The 19,068-nt window shown below is 40.4% G+C and overlaps 4 protein-coding genes and 1 long non-coding RNA gene across 7 annotated transcripts; 1 reads left to right on the forward strand and 4 right to left on the reverse strand.

Annotated features, from left to right (window-relative positions):
• Positions 1-1,786: 1,786 nt before the first annotated feature.
• Positions 1,787-3,193, reverse strand: LOC131879444 (uncharacterized). The gene is made up of 3 exons (XR_009373153.1): positions 2,366-3,193; positions 2,223-2,303; positions 1,787-2,154 (listed from the first exon to the last, which is right to left on the reverse strand). It is a non-coding gene; the product is annotated as an uncharacterized LOC131879444 (long non-coding RNA).
• Positions 3,194-3,626: 433 nt separating this feature from the next.
• Positions 3,627-6,111, forward strand: LOC131879443 (uncharacterized). Its single transcript, XM_059225773.1, has 4 exons — positions 3,627-4,078; positions 4,898-4,967; positions 5,041-5,211; positions 5,744-6,111. The coding sequence occupies exons 1-4, from the start codon at positions 3,951-3,953 to the stop codon at positions 5,957-5,959; spliced, it is 585 nt and encodes a 194-aa protein (XP_059081756.1). The 5' UTR covers positions 3,627-3,950; the 3' UTR covers positions 5,960-6,111.
• On the reverse strand, positions 5,743-12,606 carry LOC131879441 (uncharacterized). The gene is made up of 8 exons (XM_059225772.1): positions 12,296-12,606; positions 8,718-8,756; positions 8,296-8,656; positions 7,953-8,094; positions 6,880-7,055; positions 6,659-6,811; positions 6,456-6,596; positions 5,743-6,394 (listed from the first exon to the last, which is right to left on the reverse strand). Exons 4-8 carry the CDS (start codon positions 8,010-8,012, stop codon positions 6,115-6,117), a joined length of 810 nt encoding a protein of 269 aa, XP_059081755.1. The 5' UTR covers positions 8,013-8,094; positions 8,296-8,656; positions 8,718-8,756; positions 12,296-12,606; the 3' UTR covers positions 5,743-6,114.
• A 282-nt stretch (positions 12,607-12,888) lies between these two features.
• On the reverse strand, positions 12,889-17,543 carry LOC131879440 (m7GpppN-mRNA hydrolase-like). Of its 3 annotated transcripts, XM_059225770.1 has the most exons (7): positions 16,547-17,045; positions 16,369-16,477; positions 16,158-16,297; positions 13,821-14,054; positions 13,388-13,752; positions 13,170-13,312; positions 12,889-13,109 (listed from the first exon to the last, which is right to left on the reverse strand). In XM_059225770.1, the coding sequence occupies exons 3-7, from the start codon at positions 16,239-16,241 to the stop codon at positions 12,982-12,984; spliced, it is 954 nt and encodes a 317-aa protein (XP_059081753.1). In that variant the 5' UTR covers positions 16,242-16,297; positions 16,369-16,477; positions 16,547-17,045; the 3' UTR covers positions 12,889-12,981. The 3 variants fall into 3 exon arrangements, with proteins under 3 accessions (XP_059081753.1, XP_059081754.1, XP_059081752.1); XM_059225771.1 differs by lacking the exons at positions 16,369-16,477; positions 16,547-17,045 and adding an exon at positions 17,307-17,543; XM_059225769.1 differs by lacking the exons at positions 16,158-16,297; positions 16,369-16,477; positions 16,547-17,045 and adding an exon at positions 17,307-17,543.
• On the reverse strand, positions 14,153-15,743 carry LOC131879437 (integumentary mucin C.1-like). The gene has a single exon (XM_059225767.1). It carries the CDS (start codon positions 15,377-15,379, stop codon positions 14,186-14,188), a length of 1,194 nt encoding a protein of 397 aa, XP_059081750.1. The 5' UTR covers positions 15,380-15,743; the 3' UTR covers positions 14,153-14,185.
• Positions 17,544-19,068: the final 1,525 nt, after the last annotated feature.

A 19,068-nucleotide genomic window follows, 5' to 3' on the forward strand; every position in this document is an offset into this window, starting at 1 on the left:
CGAAGACCTCAACCAATCCGGATTCCAGACCGCAGATAATCAGGACGGAATCGCAACAAAGGGCTGTGACAGGAGAGCGACAGGGCAAGACATGAGTGAAAGGCTGGGAGTACCAGATGAACTTCTTCAAGTACGGATGGCGCGACAGGGTAGGGAAGTCGATCCTGTCATTGGGATCAAATCGAAGGAGGTCTTGGATCAACTCGGAGAGATCCCGACTGATGCCTCGTGGCATTTGACTAGGGATGTCGATCTCTTTGTCACTTGAATATTGACTCAGATCACAACCGTTGAAGGGCAATTCGCCGTTGAAGCAGAGCAGAACCATGACACCTAAGCTCCAAATGTCGGTTTTGATGTCGTCGAGTTCCATATCAAAGACGTTGGTAGGGGTTGATGAAGAATTGAGAACCTCTGGAGCAATGAAAATCGGACTTTCGTTCAAGGCAATGCCGACATCGTCGTCGAAGAACAACTTGGTGAGACCCAAATCAGCCACTTTATAAGTAATCTTGTTGTCTTGATCCTTGGTCAGCAAAACATTGGTGGGTTTCAAATCTCTGTGTACAATGCCATTTTTCCTCAAAACCCGAAGACCCAGGCAGACTTGTTGCATGAAGTCCCTCACAGCCTCCTCATTCATTTGGCCATGGTCGTGGACCCATTGGTCCAAATCGCCTTCGTTGCAATTTTCGTGGACGAGGTAGAGTTCCACTCCGGAAGAATTGATATTCCACACGGTGTCGATGACCTTGGCCACGTTCGCATGGGTGATTTGTGTCAATGTTTCCAACTCGGTCAAGTCCAACTCGTCGAGTGTTCGGTGGTTCTCCCGGAACGTTCGGATGCAGACCTCGAGCCTCGTTCTAGTCCTCTCATCTTGTGGTTCATCCCGTTCGTTTTCCTCACTGACTTCCTTGAAAGCACTGAAGATCTCTCCAAAAGCTCCCACTCCAATCTGCTTGGAAATCTCATAATGATTTCGAATCACGGATGGTAGGGATGAGAAGCTTTGTCTGCGCTCTCTCTCGTCCTGGTCCCTCATCTTGAGGACCTCTTCAGACTCTGACCTCGAGTTCGAAGATCCGTCCTCCGGGATTTGAGGTTGAGAGAGATTGCCGCTGGTGTTCGAATCGCCAGATCTTATGGAGAGTCCATCCTGCTGACTTGGAGTCCTCGCGAGTACTGCATCCATATTCCCCGTGAACTGCCCTCAAATATATGACGATCACAGATTGAGCGAGATAAGTCTTTGTTCGGTTGATGCTAGGTCGTTTTACAAGCTTGCCAATGCGAGGTGTCAAAGTAGGACACAGTTCTGCAAGCGTTGATAGGACTTCGGATTTGCTCAAGGTCTTCCTGGATTCTGTTGGAACTGAGCGCTCAAATCATAAGAGTTCCATGGAAAAGGGTAGCAATTGCAGTATCAAGGTGCACATGATAACGTGGCATTTTCACTGAATTGTACTTAATTTGTTGGTGGTTCTCGCAAGAGAGGGAGAAAAAGAAAATTATAGCTATTTTGCTGTCCTTAATACCTGCTTTTAAGTCAAGCGCCTGAAGTCGAATGCAAACGTGTACATGCACGATGTACGTAGTTGGGAGGTAGATGAATGTTAAGGTATCTCCACAATGAAATTTGTTCCTTGTTATTCACTGATTTGTTTACTTTCCCTGCGTCCTTTCCATCACAATAAATTCATATCGTACAATGCCTTTAAGAGTACGACAAATAGGGACTACTCGGTACTTTACAGTACATTGCCTTACAATGAAAACGGCTCCCCAGAGTATACTTTGATTTGAATTCGAGACAAAATGAGGAAGTTTGGTACTGTTTATTGTCTTTTTTGTTTCCGCAAAACATCTCATTTGAATGCAGACTTCGCAGATGTGTGGAGATTCCATTATGAAGTACAAAAAAAACATGATAAACGTTCACTTCTCCAATTCAAAATGTTCTAAATGCTCCCCAACACTTCTGGAATTGGTCCAGAAATGAAGAAGATCTTGCTCGACTTCCGAACTGACAGTTCAGGATTTATTTATTTTTTCTTCTCTCAGTGTTCTTTCCCTAGGTCACTTGATCCAGGTATTCATCCTCGGTCTAAACAAGTATTCCTCCTCTAGAATTGAGCTTGGTGAAGAGGTCTCCTAAAGATAAGAAATCTCAACACTCAAGATTAAAACGAAAAGAAGTCCTGACAAAAGTCTCCACTTACCCTTGGCGTTGGATTGGATCTTCGCCGTGATCCTCCCGACCAAAGGGCTTTAAACCAATTCGATTTTGGACTACCTCTTGACTGCAAGATGATGAACCCATTCAGTCCTTCCCTTTCTTTTAATATTATTAGCAAAAACTCACTTGATTTGAACGCAAGGACGATTGATGGCCTCCCATGTTTCCGGTCAAGGCAATCCTGAATAAACAATGACTTTTGGTTTAGACCAATTTGGAACATCTGAACAAACAGCTATAGTTCGATCTAGCTTTTTTGGTCCAGCCAGGTAGGTCAGGTCATGCTCCCCTCTTCGAAAGTAAGGGGTTGGAAATCTACTTTGGGGTGGCTCAATAAGAAATCTGTCTTCTGCATTATGACGGCCTTTCTTTCCTTGGAGGGAATGGGACAGAAGAAAGATTGATTCACCCTGTTGGAACGGGAATAGGAAAAAGTAGGACAAACTGTATTCCCAAAGGAGAATTGGGATTGCAGAGCGGCTTGATATTCTTATTGGCCAAGTAGGTGGAGTGAATTTATGTACGACGCCTTATCAATTATCCAAGGTTCAAGTGTTTGCATTGCATGCACCTATTAGAAATCATTTGATATCTTGTTGTAAAAGCATCGTCGCCCATTCGCTCAGTATTCTTACTTTTGATTTCAGTCTCTGAATAAATTTTGAGGTTGAGAGCGTGACGATCTAAATTGTTCATGTCACGTTGTTCAATGACGGAGTGGAATGTTCCTCGTCTTTGAACTCTTTTTACATAGCATCACTTCACCAACAACGGGAGATATTTCACTAGAAGACAATTTAGCTTTTCTTCCAAGATTTTCAAAAATCATTATGCAGGCGCACATTGTGCTTAGGTATACATGTTTTCAACATGAGCATTCGCATCTGTAATAATCTTAAACCGTCCCATTAACAGGCAGTCAAATTTTTAACTCAATGAAATGATTCGTATTAAACAACTGAAACCTCCATCCGAACAACCCATCTACTGACAAAGAACATGCCTTTACCGTAGGGCACAAAATATGACTCACCCAACAAACCCCATGTATGAATGTACTCATCTCATCCTTCTCAAGAGGGCAAGATTTATCTGCTTGGCGTGTTCTGTTCTTAGCTACGAATCTTGCCACCAAAGCCAAGAGACCAAGCGTCATATTCTTTAGCACTACATACGTACGTACGTACACCATAACAAACTCGTACCAAGCTCACGTGCTGGGACAGTCTGACAAAGGACGACTTTCGCCATGAGATACTGGCTCAACTGAATGATCGTGCCCTTTTTTTCATCTCGCTCTAAGTAATACGGCAGATATCAAATTTCGTTTAAGATTACTTTTTTGGAACAGGAAGTCAAACAAAGATTGCATTTTATATGATTCCATACATTTTGATGCAAATAAGTCCTCATTGGATTTGTGCCGGGGTAAAACAGGTATGATTGTGTATGCTTGCAACGCTATGGACAAAAACCAAATGCGTCGAGCAAGGCCAGCCGGATCCTCGTGTTCTTCAGAGCCTCTAAAATACACGTACCCAAAGCGAAACGCGGAAGCAATACCTAATCCAAGCCCTCCCAGCTCATCAGAGCTTACTTTGGTGTTCAGCATTTGAGGGTCCGTCGGGGTGATATTCATTCGGAGTCTTGCATTTGAGCATCAGCGTTTCAGTCTGCTTCAGTGGGATATTATTCATCTACAATCCTGGCAATGCCGACCGCGTTCCAATCGTCGAGATCCACAACCACCACAACTTATACCAGTCAAGGTGCTGGTTCCTATTCTGCTGTGCGGACGTCTAACATTGGAACATCCTCGGCCAGACCGGGTTGTTGTGGGTGAGTTATTGATAGAAGTATGTGTTTCTTTTACCACGCCCTTCAATACTGACCCAGAACGGATGCTCGTAACCTCGTTGGCGAGTGTGATTGGAGTATCCTCAGAAGTGCTTAAAGTCGCAGGTGCTTCTTCGGAAGTCTGGCCATTCGACTCCGAAGAATTTAGGCTATTTAAGAGACTAAAAGCTTTTGATCCTATCGTGGAATTTTCTTCGCGACCCTTCAGTCAAATGCCAATTGACCAGGTGCAAGCAGGGTCATTAGTTCAGAATTGAAGCGAGACTTCAGACATTCTGGCTTCAACGACGAGTGCTAATCAACGTAAAACTGGGCGTGGTTACGTTCCATGTTGATCCAGGGTCGTGTTTTATTTTCATGAAAGCGCTGGCTTCGTCAAAGTGGAACAAGGCACAGTGTGCCCACTGGGTTCATTTCTGAGTCTTATTCCACCGTGTTCAAACGCGCTCCCTCTCCCTCTTATTTCGGGTTCCACAGCTACGCACAATTGAAGAGGAACAGTCTAGAAGCTTTACCAAAAATACAACGGATCCAAGTAAACTGTTTGAAAACTCATTTTTTACTGGGCTCAAATTGTGACATTTGACTTTGATTTTTCTATGAACGGACATTGAATTTATTCTTGAATACTTAGATTAGATCTGGCTGTCATTGAGCACTTGTTAACCTTCGAACGTTGTGAGGAGAGCGCGCAAGAAGATCGTCATAGATCTATTTTAGATGCTGGGGGAGTTGGAAAACGATAACATTCCGACGCAACTAGTCTCGAAATTCAGATCGTTTTATTCGGGTTCCTTTCAGCAAAATGGGTTTCACCTTTAACACGTGGATCCTTAAAACGCCAACTGGGTTGCTAAAAATACTTGAGATCGTGAGTTTGATTTGCAAAAAAAAAACAAGTTGGTCATCTCTCCAAATTTATTCAAGTCTGGGTTTTTTCGCAGGTTTTTATCATTTTGTGCTTGATCTTCTGCCGTTTTGGTGACGAAGGATATCCTTTCAAAATCGGAGCTGAGGGTGCCCATTTCTTGGCTGTGGGCACTTATGTAGGCTATGCGATCATTGTTCCGGCCATACTTGTTACCTATCTTCTGGGAGCGAATCTCACTATTTTGGTAAGTTACTTCTTTCTTTGTTGAATAATTCGACGCTGTGGCAGTCCTTCTCAAGTCACGCAACCTTACCGTTTTGAGTGGCAGTAGATAATTTTACTAACCATAATTTGGAATGCATTTATATAATTGGAAGCCTGGTCTTGCATCTACAAGAGACCAAGGTCAATTCTAAGTTAGTTCATGGTCGAACATACCGAACATTATGCATGAAAATAGTCTTAAAGATATAAAAAGATCACAAGCTGATTCATGAATTTAAAGATTCTCGGATACTCTGTACATATAATCCACATTTACTTTTTTTCGAAACTACGTTGCAAAGATCAAAGTGTCAATGTGGAAGAATTATCGAAATTGCAAAATTATCAACTTTATTCTTTTCACTGTTCGCACTTGCATAGCCCACTGAATGGTTCCATTTACAGGCGAAACTTTGGGAACATGAAAATATTTCGTAAAATAATGCTTTCAAGTTCACCACAGTCTTTGAAAAAATGAAACTAATTCACCCAAAAAATCATTCTACTTGCAGGAGTTATTCATTAACTTGTTGGGTGCCATCTTGTTCATAACCATTGGAGCTTTGTCCTTGGTAAATCATCGATATGACCGAGGAAGTCGTTATACCATGGGATTGGTTTTAGGCATTCTGAGCATTGCTGCCGGTGTCGTGTTCTTCATCGATTTCTTGTTTGCCATCAAGAATACCAGAGTGACTGTCATCCAGACAACACGCACTGTTGGATAAGTTTAATCAATCTTTAAGTATTTATCTAAGCTCACGAGCATATTCATACAATCAAAAAACATGCAACCTTCATTTAATACTCGCGCTAAATGATAAGTAAGACGAATTATACTTTATGCTCCGACATGTCAATAAAAATTGTATTTATCTCATGTTCAATCCGTTTTAATTGCCGAAAACTTATCCACATGGTTTTGTTGAAGTTCAGCCAACTGAATGAAGTGAATGGTCGACTTTCCATCACCCTCCACTCTCCATCCGGATTCTTCAGTTCTTTGAGAGGTAGCTACATTTCCTGAATAGCATCCCATTCTGGCACTGGACATTTGACCCGCCAACCCACCTAAACGTCCAGCATTGGGAAAAAATCCGGGAGCGCAACTCTGAGTATTTTGAGGCATAAAGCAAACCGATGCTCCTTGGAAGTTTGGGAACCTGAAACGGCTGCAGTATCAGTACCTATTCACCATCCATTGCGATATTTTAAGATACTTACTGGTACACCGTCCATGGGGAGCAACCCGTTACTAACAAAGATTGGCCAAAATTGATGACCGGGAATTGGGCCGAATCGCTGTAGAAGAACTGTTCATCGCCCATGAAAAATGGGCCTTGGAAGATGTTCAAGGTATTATACCTAAGATAAAGCTCATGTTGATTATAGTGTGAGGAAGATTTTAACTATTCGGTAGACTTTACTTGTATCCGTCAGGGGCGCCACCGACACGAGCTGAAGAAGCCCTTTTGTTGAAAACACCGTCAAAGTTTGTACACATATTTTCACCCCACCCGGTATACATAATAGCATTGAAATCAAGCGCGTTATAATTAGGTAAATCGTACAGAATCCAACTAGAAAGGAAATTCTTGGTAAACTCTGATAATGAAACATATTTGACCTCCAATGTGTAACTACTTACATTCCGGTGAAACAGCAAGATGAGGCTCGGTTGTCAAATGAGAATTGACCCAGGTTGGCGGCATTGTTCACGAGAACCATGGCGTTTCCGCCTTGGTTGAACCCCTCTGTACATTTCACTTGACTTCTGGGTCCTCCAAAACGAGATAGCGTTTTCGACAACGCAGTGTAGTTTTCCTGAAATGTGATTGATTACTTGTTTCCAAACATAAACCATTGTTGGATTACACTGTATCTCTTATCATGATGATTGAGGACAACTTAGTATGTCCTCATAATAGAAATTCCGGAATGTATTCAAAACTCGATAATTTAACCAATACAGCGATCGTTTGGGAAATCGTAAAAGCGTTGCTTTGACTTTGGGTTCTAAAAAACTAATCTAAAACTAAATTAGCTTTTTCGTCTTGAATTGTTGATAATTCCTTTCCATCTGTTGCCTTATGCAAAATTTCCACAACTGCAGTCTACATATTAATGCCTATCTTTAGCAATGTCACAAGTGTTCGTGGCATACGTACAATAATTTGTATTTTACATCTCTTTAATCAAATACGGTTGGACGAAAAGACCTCGTTCAAATCGAAGTTATCAAGTTCTCGGTTGACAGTAAATTATCCTTTGAGTAAGTTGCAACAAATTTATCAACTTTCCACATTTCCATGATTTACCGCTTATTTTACTAGCTGGGAAGCTTTTTTTGAGTTTGATAGTTTTTAATGCTTTTTGAGTTTTTTAATTACCAACAATCACTCAGATGCAAAATGGATCTTCTGATAGTCTACTTTGAAGCACAACTCCTTCTGGTTTTTTCAAATTTTTTTGTCCTTTTGTATAAATTTGTCCCCATTTTTAATATCTAAACATTTTTATCCAACATTACCATCTTATTTGCCACAAATGCTATATAACAGCAGCACAATACAGCATCAACAACTGCATCTCATTTACTTCATCAACTAATGCATGCTTATATTTTTGCAACTTTGATATTTTTCTGCTTTCTCTTCATAAAAAAAAAACGTGAACGTGGTTTGAAATACCGCAGCTTGAAAAAGACTTAATAGACATTACCTTGGGCTCAACGCTCAAAAGCTGGAGTAAAACGACCAAAGTTCCAAAGAGACCTTTCATGGTTGTTGCTTTGCCGGGAACAGATGAAGTTCTGATCAGAACGAGACTATGATATCCTCAAAACCAATTTTTCTCAGCAACACTGAAATATTTAATCAGATTGGCTCTCATTCAAACCCACCACAAGTGTGCCCTAATTACTATTGGGACTGCCCAGTGGTTTTTGTGGCCAGCACTAAACGTTTCCTAGGGAAATAAACTGGGCCATCTTCAATATTATAGCACTCCGACGAGGCCTATTGTTGACCCAGCAACGCCATTATCCTAATCAAGATCAAATCACCTTTGGTAACGGATCACCAGGACGGTAAATTGCCCCTGCTCAAAGAAATTCTGCAGTGGAACCACGCGGTGACGAGATACTTCCATATTCAAAGAGGACCTCATTTCTCCAAGTGGGAAAATGACCCTGATCCAGGACAATGGTATTCGAAAGAGACGATAAAATATCCTTTAGGCTTTGCGATCCCTCTGATTGTGTGGAATTCAAGTTCGAATTAGCGGTACTCGTCGGTAGTACCGTGACATCATGACGGTTCTTGGTCAAGAGCTTTTGATCCACGAGCATGTAGAAAACCACATAGAACAACACCAACACAGCTGAGGTATTGAAAATCATCATGGATATGGTTATGGAATAGAAACTGCAAGACACAGAAAAGTTTAACATCTCAGTTGTACTCTGGTTTTGGAGATTTCACTTACTTGTGATCGACCTCTCCTATGAAAAGTGTGTGGAGGATTCTGCAAGAAAGTAGGTTATGCGGACAACCGTGGATAGTTACGTCACAATTAGACTGAGACAACGCTTTCTTGATGTTAGCTTATTACTGAACGACAGGGGGTAAATACATTAGTTGAAGGGTTTCATTGACACGATTTGTATGTAAGGCTGGTTCGTCATGAAAAGGAAATCCAGATAACTGAACATACTCATCCTCTTAACTTGACGGGTGAGGAATAAGTCAGACTTATGGTGTTTTTGAGAATTTTTCTGATTAATTACGATTGCACAATCCTACATTATGTTCCTAGCTCTAGCAAGTTTTTAAATGGTTGGAAACGATTCCCATTAAGCGGGACGAATCAACTTAGGTGCCAATAGTTTAAACAGAAGATCCTTCAACCATATTTGATATGTTATTTGATGTGGGTTTCTGTACTACACCTGTACAGTAAAAATCGGTAAAAAAAATCAAGAGCAGGATTATGAATCCCCGAATCAAACCATACAGTAAAGTATAGTAAATTAGCATCGGATATAAGAGCACGAAAATTTGGGCCTCATCGGATATAAGAGCACAATGGAAGGCGGCAAAACTCTTTTAATTTCCCCCGCTCCACAATGAAGTTTTCGATGGAAACTGGTTAAGTAATTTGATAAAAGCAAGTTTTCAGCCGCTTTCTCATAAAAACAAATAGTCATACATAATGGTGTCTACCAAGAGAACCACTTTTTCCATCAAGGAGAAGCAAAAGCTCCTTGCTGATTTTGACAAGCTGTCCAAGATAAGCCTGACCGAAGCTGCCACAAAGCTAGGAGTCAAACGTGCTTCCTTTGGAAAAATATTGGTTTTTTTTTTTCAAACTTCATAGCCAGTATGTAATTCTGTGACAAATTAACTATGTATTTGGTGCGTAAACATACAGCTAACACACACTGCCCTCCTTGCATTTTGTTTCATTTTTCTCGATTTTTATGGCTGCATTTTGTTTGGATCGTAAAACTACAGCAAATTATAGCTTGAAAATATGTTTTCTGTCATCAATTTTGCCCCTGGAGCCACGGAACTGGAGCATCGGATATAAGAGCAGAAATTCACGGCCCCAAAGCTGCTCTTATATATCCGATCTTTACTGTACCAAGTATCGTAAAAGTGGTTCTCGTAGGAGTAGCGATAGGGCAGTAACGGGAGGCAATTCCACCCTCGAAACGACCATATAATCATTATCCCTAATTAAGACCTGTCGTGGTTTCGTTAAATGAATATGGAGTCAAATCATGGTTCATTTAGTCGTAGCAAAAAGTGGTTGAAAATTTGCTTTTTGGAAGCATAGCGTTTGCTTTTCAATAGTAAAATGTGTTTTCAAGTATGTCATGGCTTTAATTTTTCATCCATGTCATTGTAAAAATATATTTCAACGCTCAGATGGATTTTTTTGCACTAATTACATTCCGTGTAGCGGTTAGAAAAGCCCGTGAAAAACCAAACCAGACAAAAAAATCACGGTTTGTGCTCAATTTTGATTTGGACTGGAGAGTAAGGTTCAAATCTAAATGTTAAGCAATTAAATTAATTATGTTTATCTTCCCCTTTACTTTACTTAAATCGTCAGGAACTTTTTGCATGAGTTTCGATCAGTCAGGTAAGTACAAAGATATCCCTGAAACATAAGTTGATTGGGTCATTATGTTGCAATATGAAATTGGGTTTGCACGAACTTACATGCCTATAACGCTATAAGTGAGACAAATTATAGATTGCATTTCAACTTTGTCCTTGACGTCGTTCTCTGCTCAGCTTCGTGGATTTCATGATATTTGATGTTGCCTGTCAAACCAGATGAACTGCATTTTTAGAAGAAATATAATTGCATACTCTTGAGTGTCACCTGAAGAAAACGTCGATATTTGATCTGATTTTAGGATCTGAGTTCATATATACATGCAAGATATCGCTATTCAAAACGTGAAATAAGTCACGGACTTCCAGAGATGTGCATTGCAAACGAAAGTAAAAATTTCTTATTTACAAAACCATCCACACATGATACTTAGGGAACTCGGGAGAAAAGTCCAAAGTTATGTAGCAAGTAATACGCAAAAATTCGAATTTTCTGCCTGCTCTTTGTCAGCTACACAAGCTTTTGACAACATAACTTTGAAACGAGCCACTTTACAGGTAGATAATATGAAAATGACTTGCCTTCAATAGAGAAGCTCTAGGTTTCTTATTGTATTGATTTAATTCGAAAAGTGGCTCAGAGTCGCTGTGACCAAGAGCAGGCCGATTTGGCGGGAAGCTCGTTCGCAGTACATATTTCTAGAAGTTCGTGCATTAGTTCATTCGAGTCAGTCTCGAAAAAGCAACAAATTTGATACTCGAAGACCTGTATATCCTTTAGATTTTTTAAATAAAACAATGTTTACGGGCTTTCAAGTGATTCTTGGGAATTATTTCCCTACTAGTCACGTCATAATTTCTATACAATTTGGTCAACCATAGCATTTGAATTTGCCTCTTCAAGGCCAATTCATACACAGAAACGTCTAAGAGGTGTGGGCAAAAGGTTATACAGAGCAAGAGGCTCTATTCAAAACGAAACAAGCCTTAATTTGTCATGCCTATTCTGTCAATGAGTGTGTTCGGCATTCTAGATGCATGGTATCAACTTTTCGTTTAGCCTTGTCTTGCGCTTCATATCGACTATTAAGTCATGCGTTATCTTCACCTTAGACTTCGATGGTGAATTCGAATCTGGCAGATTATCTAACGGAAATGGCGGGGGGCAACGTCATTGACAGAGCAACAAATTAGAAGAATTACTAGAATATGACTTATCAGAATCATTGAATTAATGCGAAAATGCCTGTAACCATGCAGAAAACGTTTGCAACTTGAAAAAACAAGACATATTTGGCATAGCCCAGAATGGATGTGCCGCAAGGTCGAAAAATGTGGATGTGATATCGTGCACGAGACAACATTTCTTTACCTTCGTCAAAAAGTAACAAAATTACCTTCAAATCGTTAAGGTCGTTTTCACCATCATTAACCTTCAACTTAAACAGGAGTTCCACTTCAATTGTTGTAAAAACACCAAGAATCTTAAACATTGCGCACATTGAATACTACTAGTCCTGTGGTCAAATATAATCATGATGAACTAAATCAATCAATAATCAATTGATGAATACCACTACCATAAACGAGTCTTTTTGGGAAAGTAATCCAATGAAAAATGAAAGCTGATTATGACTGGGCTAAGTCTGGGCTAGGGTCCTTCTAAAAGACTCGAGTTCGGCCAATGTCTCCAGATTTGAGTAGGAGACTCGAGTTTAAGCGGACTCGAATCTGAACTCGTCCCATCACTAGTAACTGATTGATGATGAAAATCTTCGAGTTGTGTTTTAGTTTAGCACGTAAAAGATAAGAAATCCAAATGTTGCAATAATCCTCTATGCATCCTACTACCCTGGGTCTTTCAACGTGCGACCTTCACAAATTTCCCTCGCCAATCCCATTGGAAGCATACTTAGGTTAGTTGTCCGCATAGCCTACTTGTCCCGAAATTTAGGCACGGTGACCAAACAGATCGAAATGTTGACCATTCCCAAGAACAGAATGTGACACAAACAGATCACTTGCCAAGATCGGACGAGTTTGGGATTCGAGTTGGCCTTTCCCACCAAGAGAATCGAATGGGAGCAAGTCACGAATAAAGGCCAGTAGATGATCTTTTGGTCAATGACCCGATGAAGTAAAATGGTACATATGGCGATGAAGGCCAAATTCAAGGCCATTGAGATCCGACACAAACTGGTGATGGAGCAACAGCACGACTCCAATTTGCAGCACATGTTTTCACCGTGGACCTCACGGTCTTAATAGATAAACAAAGCGCTTGTTCCCCACATAGAAACTCAAGAAGGTGTTTAATCAATAATCAACCGCACACCATAAGTCGTGCCTTGATAAACGACTGTCATTAATCTTTAATCCTTGGAATTAGAGACAAGGTTTCTGACTGAGCAAAGGAAAACCTCAAAAAATGAATAAGACAAAACTAGTGTTCGGTCATGAGAATTACTGTACGTACGTGTGAGTGAGAAGCCAAGAAAAATCGGGTGTTCAGAAAGCAAGGACAAGGAACGTTTGCATAACACATTGGATTTATGTTCAGTTACAAAACATAAGCACAAAACAGTGAGGATAATGTCAAATTCTGAGAGATCACGTTACGCTTGTTATTGAGCAATCCAGCCAGGAGTTGAGGACATGGCAGAGAGAATATCGCTCTTGTCGAATTGGAATTTGGACCAATTCGTCGGACAATGGAGTTCTTCAAATGCTTGAGCTGGTTGTTGTAATTGTTCTGAAAGTAGATGATAATATTTAGTACGAAGAAGTGAATTGAAAAGTCAATGGGTATTACGTCGAGGTTTTAATTCTGGAGGGTTTTCCTTCAAGGGTTTGGGAGTTTCTATCGGCGGAGTTTGGCGGTTACTACTGTGAACCTCTGATGGGAGTCTTCGAAAATGTCCCCTTTTGAATGTTCCAATCCATTTCTTGAGGCTTCTGTCGAAGTAAAAATGAAACCCATGCTATTAAGTTAAACCAAATATAAGAGTAATGTTCAATTCAAAAACTCACTTGATGAATGGGAAAACCATATAGAGATTGTTTGGTCCAATATTGAGGTGGTTGGGTGGCATCACCTCCTTCTTGTGAAGTGGAAGGTCAGCCACGGGAAACCATTGGAGGTCCCGAATCTCATTGCGAGTTCTGGGCATGAATTTGGTTTTCGTGGGGACACCAGGAATCAAGAACAGCATTACGGTTTGGTCGTTTACTATCGTTTTCAGGTACACGTTTTCATCGATTCTTGACGAGATATCAAAACCCGTCTCTTCGTAGACTTCTCGAACGGCACAATCATGAGGGAGCTCGTCCTCGTTGACCTTGCCTTTGGGGAAACTCCAAGTTGATTTGGAGCAAAAACCTTGGGCTAAGAGGACCTGAAAAGCGATCATTAGATTAGGCTTGACATTCTATTGTTTGAAGATATCATCGGATGTTGACCAACCTGAGAGAGATCTTCGTTGAGAATGATGGCGCCGTATGTAGGCACGGACATTTTGTACTGTCTCCAATTCTCCAAGACCTCATGAATGTTGTCGGCATAACCACGAAGGAACCCAATGTGCCTGAACATGTGCTCGGCGAATTCTCGCATTCCACAGCTTCTGAGCTTGGGCTTGTAATTGCTAGCGTTGTCCTGTACATACTCGTCGATGTAAAACCAATGAGCTAATTCGACCTATTAAATGAAAACAATAGACATAGAACAAATTGCAGTGTTTTATCGAATGATTACAAATCATTAAAAAATTACATAAATAAACAAACACGTTGGCATTCAAGTAGTTTGCATTACGGGTTTATTCCGTTTCAAACGCATTTCTGCGAGGCATGATCAAAAGTCATTTCAGCTGGACAAGCCACAAATAAGTCTTTCAGATATTGAGTATCAGGCCAATATTCGCATTGGAAGAAAGTTCGTCCCGTGACATCATCCCAATTGGGGAATTTCCCAAGGGAAGGACAATCAAAATCTGGCCTTGGAGGAGGTGAGCTGGCCTCACAACTGCCCGAATTGATTCCTTGAAGACATACTCCTTCCTTGGCGTCGAAGATTGTGCCTTGGGGACAAAATTGGTCGCACACCACCCAAGACAGTGATGCAAAATACCTATCGAGGTAGCAATATCGAAATCCGGTGCAGGTCTCATCCATGGGGAAGTTTTCCTTTTCACAAACCAAGGCGTCGAGATCACATTCTTCCTGGAGGATGGGGTATTGATCACAGTCCACCGCGGGGTCGATTTTGCATGGGTACCAACATTCGCCTCGACCCTCTTTTCTTTCCGGGTAGAAGATCAAATAATCGTTGCAGGGCATCTCATTTTCAATGAATCCGGATCCTTCTCCATTTTCAGAGCACAATATATAGGTGTGATTGGTGAGGTCATTGGGATTGTCAAACATTTGACCGTCAGCTTTACACTTTGTGGGCTTTGTTGTCGTTGTCGTTGGGGTGGTGGTAGTTGTTGTGGTGGTAGTTGTGGTGGTAGTTGTGGTGGTAGTTGTGGTGGTAGTTGTGGTGGTAGTTGTGGTGGTAGTAGTGGTGGTAGTAGTGGTGGTAGTAGTGGTGGTAGTAGTGGTGGTAGTAGTGGTGGTAGTAGTGGTGGTAGTAGTGGTTGTGGTTGTTGGTGTGGTTGTTGGTGTGGTTGTGGTGGTTGTGGTGGTTGTTATAGTTGTGGTTGGTGTGGGCAGAGTCGTGGCGTTTGTAGTTGGTGGCGTTGGACTGAGAGGTGCATCGCAATTGGGCACGTTTTCAGGCCAATCACAAGTTTGCTCTGGGTATGAAAAGTATAACCCTGGCGGACATGGCATTTCGTACTCAAATGGGATATTACATTGCAAGAATTTGGAGCAATCATTGGGAAAAGGCTTCAACTCTTCATAAAAGCAAAGGGTGTCAATGTAACGACCCAACAATTTGGCTTCAACCCCCGAGGTCTCCAAAGTTCGACCCTCAATCCACGGCAAACACAAAAGGATAAACGCGAAATGGATAATCATCCTGAGAATTGACAAATTGAAAGAATCCAACCGCTGATCGCAACAAAACGTTGTAACTGGGCGTTGAAACTACTTTAGAGAACAATTAGCCTCTTTACGTAAGGACGTTTATCTGTCTCTTCAATTGTCTGTTTGTATATTTTAAGATGCGATGACTTTTAATGCAATGGCCAATGACATGACACTAATGAAGGGGCACTTTATCGCATCTAACTAACATCATCAGCTTAACATAATCACGCCATTCGGAAAATTTGGTCTAAAAACGAAGCTAGCAAGATTGGGCTTGACAAGAACGGCACATATTTCATAAAAATATACTTCAATAGTTAATAATTTCATGTTTTACTCAGACTTTAGAGCAATAGAAAAAAAGTTTCATTTTTTATATAACATTCTATCAACAAATGGCGTCCTGATTAGGTCAAACAACCATTGGCAAAAATGAATTATGAGTAGTTCTAATTCGATTTCCGAAGAGGCTCTCGACCATCTCTACAGCTACTCTCCTCCAAAAAATTGTAGAGTCAAACATTCCGGAGAATGTACGGATGTGTTGTGGATTTTCCAAAGCATTGGCAGGTAGGACCAAACACGGTCATTCCTCAAATGCACACCGTGTGGAATTCTACGTTAAATCTACTTCCTGATGACCAATATCAATACGCTTCTCAGATGGTCCATTTGTTCCGGTGAGGACCTTTCCCCTGCTACTGTGGATTCATTGGCATCCTGCAGGGCGGTCCACTAAAGCCAACACTTTTTAATCTTTACGTACCCGCCCGAAGCCCTCACACACCAAGGCCCCACCATCAACCATCTTCCGGTACAATATGCACAACATACATACGAACTGGTTCATTTGGCGGATTCAGCCGGGGAATTGTAAAATGCCATCAATGCGCTCCACGGTTTTTCCTGAGAAAACGGTCTTCAAGTCAATATCATCGAGACGATGGCCATATTAACAATAATCAAGTCGTATTCACCTTCTTCGTCCAACTCTCCTTCGCTAACCATCTCAACTGTTCAAAGATCAAGGCCAGGGCCAGAATTGGATTCATATGCAAAAAACTGCCCATCAAAAACCTCCCATTTCTAATAGTTCCAAGGTGACAATAGTTCGTCAGCTCTTCTGGTTCTAAATCATCCCTAATCTTTCCTTACGGCCTTCAGTTTTTGCTTCCCAACTTCGTCCACTCCAAGCTCAAATCCGCTGGATTTATATTGTGGTGTCCCAATATGCCGATAATAGATATCGGATGGATGGATAGATGGATAGATTTCTTCAGCGAGACTGAGTCCCTCGCTTGGTAAAGTTAGTGTTCAACAGTGTTGGGCACCTGACCTTTCCGGAGATGGTGGTTGATATCCGGACAAGGTGTCCTTCCCAGTCAAGGACTTGTTAACGCTTTATTGTCCTTGTCCCAACATTTTTTCGGAATAGAGTATTATTAGTCACGCACCTTTGTCCTGCTCCTATACAAATGCCGTCTATGATCTGTTCAATCTGGCCCAGCCACTCTACTGCAATGATCAAGAATCATATTACCTACCTCTACCTCATTGTTTATGTTACGTCTGCGTTATTCCTTTTCGCTCTTTCCATGTCCACTAAACCAATTGCTTCTAGTCATCTTTGCTGAACATTTCCTTTTTCTTTCGTTATCTATCTTGCATATGACCATACTCAATACAGTCTCTTTTATATAATGCACGCATTGACATTAAATCACACTAAAGATTATTATCATGTTGAAATTAGCACCCAAATTGATCCTTTGATTTTATTTATTATTTGAGTCCAATGGAACCTGGCACTGAAATAATGGAGTTTTGGACACTCACATATTTTCCCTGGTCTTCATGAAACCATAGAAGAAGTAACATAGAAGAGTAAAAATCAGAAGATCGATGTATTCCTTACCTGGAAGCAAATCCGAATCAGGTCCCGTTGTTCAGCCTCCGGAATATTGATAATGAATCGCGCCCCAAGATCATCCAAGATCTCCAAAGGAATAGTGTGAAAAGTAGCCATGTTACACAGTGTCATCCACTGTTTTTCCAAGAGAATTGGGCTTTGTTTCTGTCAAATGCTGGCTAGGGCTCTTTTCTTCGTTGATATTTTTCTCAGTCTATTTTTCCGTGTGGACAGCAGTTGCCAGATCTTTGGTGTATGAAATGGCCAAAAAGATGCCAGGAGAAAAAAATAGCTGCCATATTTGAGCCAAAACAAGTTTGAGTGTATATCATGGCAATGATTTTTACTGGAAGGGCACCGTTTGAATGATCTTAATTGTTATCTGGCACATCGGCACACATGACCCTCCGCTATCTCTAACCAATGATTAAATACCAAATTCTATGAACATTGTGCATTTGTGTGAAGCATGTTTGTTTTTGATACAAAATTTTATTTCCCATCCAAGACAATTGACAAAACATACGACGAAAAATTAAGTTGAGTGATCATTTGTTCCAAAAATGGGGGCGTTTTTCATTTTTGAGACTCTTGTTTGATTTTGGTAAAGCAAATAATGGCAAAGAGTTGAGAAAATAGTATCCAAAAAGATAAGTTTGCTCCTTTGGAACACAAAATAATATTTTTCCTCTTTTTTTTTAAGACTTATGGAATATTTCAGTGGACAGTACAAGGCAGATGAAACAATTCTGCTGACTCTACGCAACACCTATTCTTAGATCCTCCTAGCCATGCATTAACAAGAGGTAGAATTTTCACAAATGCAAAGGGTCCCTCTTTATTGAGGTTATTAAACAGTATTTGTGAATCACGTTAAAAGGTAGATTAGCAATGTAGCAACTAAACGCCAAATAAGAAATGTGCAAGTTTTTTGTCAATTCATCAGCCATTAAGCAAACTTTGCCTTTGTAAATAATATAACATGAAAGAGACCAAATGTATTTGAATGAATATTGGCTAACTTTTTTCTTAATGTTTATACCCTAATTTCTTTTCAAACCTTCTCTTTTTCAACAACATTACAAACATACCTAATGACATTCAAAGTTCTCAATTGGCCCATGGATGATCTAGCAAATCATTCAAAATGGGTGAAATTGTCAAACTACTTGCTTCTCAATGTTTTAACACACAGCTGAATAAATATAACAAGTAACGAAGAAATATGAGGCTTTGATGTTTGAATGAATAAAACGGTTCCAGGATAACTTGACCCAGCGGACAACTTGACCTAGCGGACAACTTGGCCCAGCAGACAACTCAACCAAACTCAACCCATTGGACAACTCCACCCAGCTCAGAAATTAAGCTTAATGTGTTGGCTTACAAATAATTCATACTTATGGAGCAAAATTGAAACTGTGATGTAAAACATGTGAAAATTTGAAAGGTTTTGCATAATTCATCATTTCAAATATAAAAGCAAGTTATGTTTACATCAATCATGGTGTGAAAACCAAGTTTGATAATGTTTTAATCAAACTTGAATTTTTATTTCATGCCTTACTAATACTAACATCTTTGATTTTAAATTTGATTTTAGAATTTTAAAATTTTACTTGCATCATTAATTGTTATGTTTAAAAAAACATGTTGAGCTTTTCTGCTCGAAACCATATGAGCCAAAGAAGATCAGGCCAGTAGTTACTTTAATTTAACCAACTTGAAATCCAGAGATTGGGCTGGCGGGTGAGGAAATTTATACTCT

The sequence above is a fragment of the Tigriopus californicus genome, chromosome 4 (genome assembly GCF_007210705.1).
Source record: "Tigriopus californicus strain San Diego chromosome 4, Tcal_SD_v2.1, whole genome shotgun sequence".
Taxonomy (NCBI): Eukaryota; Metazoa; Arthropoda; class Copepoda; order Harpacticoida; family Harpacticidae; genus Tigriopus; species Tigriopus californicus.